The 1169-nt window shown below is 39.2% G+C and overlaps 1 protein-coding gene across 3 annotated transcripts in view; it reads right to left on the bottom strand.

Moving 5' to 3' along the window:
- PARP9 (poly (ADP-ribose) polymerase family, member 9) overlaps window positions 1–1169 on the bottom strand; it is a 37318-nt gene that overhangs the window by 11618 nt on the left and 24531 nt on the right. For all 3 annotated transcript variants that reach the window (XM_011971567.1, XM_011971565.1, XM_011971566.1), the window contains exon 8: window positions 723–1103. In XM_011971567.1, coding sequence (XP_011826957.1) covers window positions 723–1103 — 381 coding nt within the window. The remainder of the gene's footprint in view (window positions 1–722; window positions 1104–1169) is intronic.

Below are 1169 nucleotides of genomic sequence, written 5' to 3'. Positions count from 1 at the left end.
TTTTTTTTTGTATTTTTAGTAGAGACAAGGTTTCTCCATGTTGGTCAGGCTGCTCTTGAACTCCCGACCTCAGGTGATCTGCCCAAAGTGCTGGGATTACAGGCGTGAGCCACCACGCCCGGCCCTGAGATGGCATTTTCAATAGTATAATTTCCTAGTTAGCTCTAGGGCTCTGTTGAAAGGATCTCTCCAGATCCAAATTCCCACATGTATCCTGATGAGTTTAGCCCCACTGAATGGGAGATACTTGAGTGTACCTCACAGTACCAATGTATAATTTCATTGGCAAGAGGGCTCAAGGTAAGTAATTTTAGGGTTCCTAATGCTGTCAGTAACAAATAAATACAATAAAACTTGATAAAAGAAATAAGATAATCTGATAGAATGTGTCTACATTTGAGCGCTGCATCTGAAGAATTAGAAATGTATAATTTTCCCCATGGCTTGGGTTTTACCACTGCCAAAATTCCATGTAATTGCCTCTTAGACAATCAGGGTTATTACAAGTAAATAAAATTGTGTTTGTGTGTGTGTTCACAAATAATCCTGATTGTCAAAAGAGAGCAAAAAATAACTCACGAAGGTTTATGATCTAACAAAGAATCAGAATGTTTGCTCCCTCCTCTCTCTGTCTCTCACCCACATCCATACATACATGCTCACACCCAAAAGAAGGAACAATGGGGAGAATTTATTTTCTAACTTAATAGAAAGTTACTCACCTAACAAGCTCCAAAGTCCTTGCTCCTTTTTCCTTGCCATTTCCTCCTGTACTTTACAAAGCATATCTTCAATGTTCATAACCACCTCAATGAGGTCAGCCCGGGCTCCTTTAATCTCTAACTCTGTCCTTCCTGGTTTGATAATTTCTGTGATGGAGACACTTGAAGTTTTCTGAAGCTGAGATAAAATGTCATGTTCCTTTCTCCCAAGGTACAGAATATGATTATTCTCAATGATGTGATGGTTCTGGAGACTCAGTATTCTTTGGATCCATGCATGGGCCTCCCACATTTTTTCCATGTTGAATCCCATCAGATTGATGGCAGGAAATCTAGCTTCAAGCCCATTTTCTCTTTTCTCCTCTCTGGTTGACTGGGGGACTGAAATGACTATAATAAGCAATCATGGAAGACTAGCGGTTTTTTTTTTGTTTTTTTTTTTTTTTT

This window comes from Mandrillus leucophaeus, unplaced genomic scaffold, assembly GCF_000951045.1.
Source record: "Mandrillus leucophaeus isolate KB7577 unplaced genomic scaffold, Mleu.le_1.0 Scaffold123, whole genome shotgun sequence".
Classification (NCBI taxonomy): domain Eukaryota; kingdom Metazoa; phylum Chordata; class Mammalia; order Primates; family Cercopithecidae; genus Mandrillus; species Mandrillus leucophaeus.
Note: the sequence above shows the minus strand (reverse complement) of the source record. Positions and strands in the feature narration are given on the sequence as shown.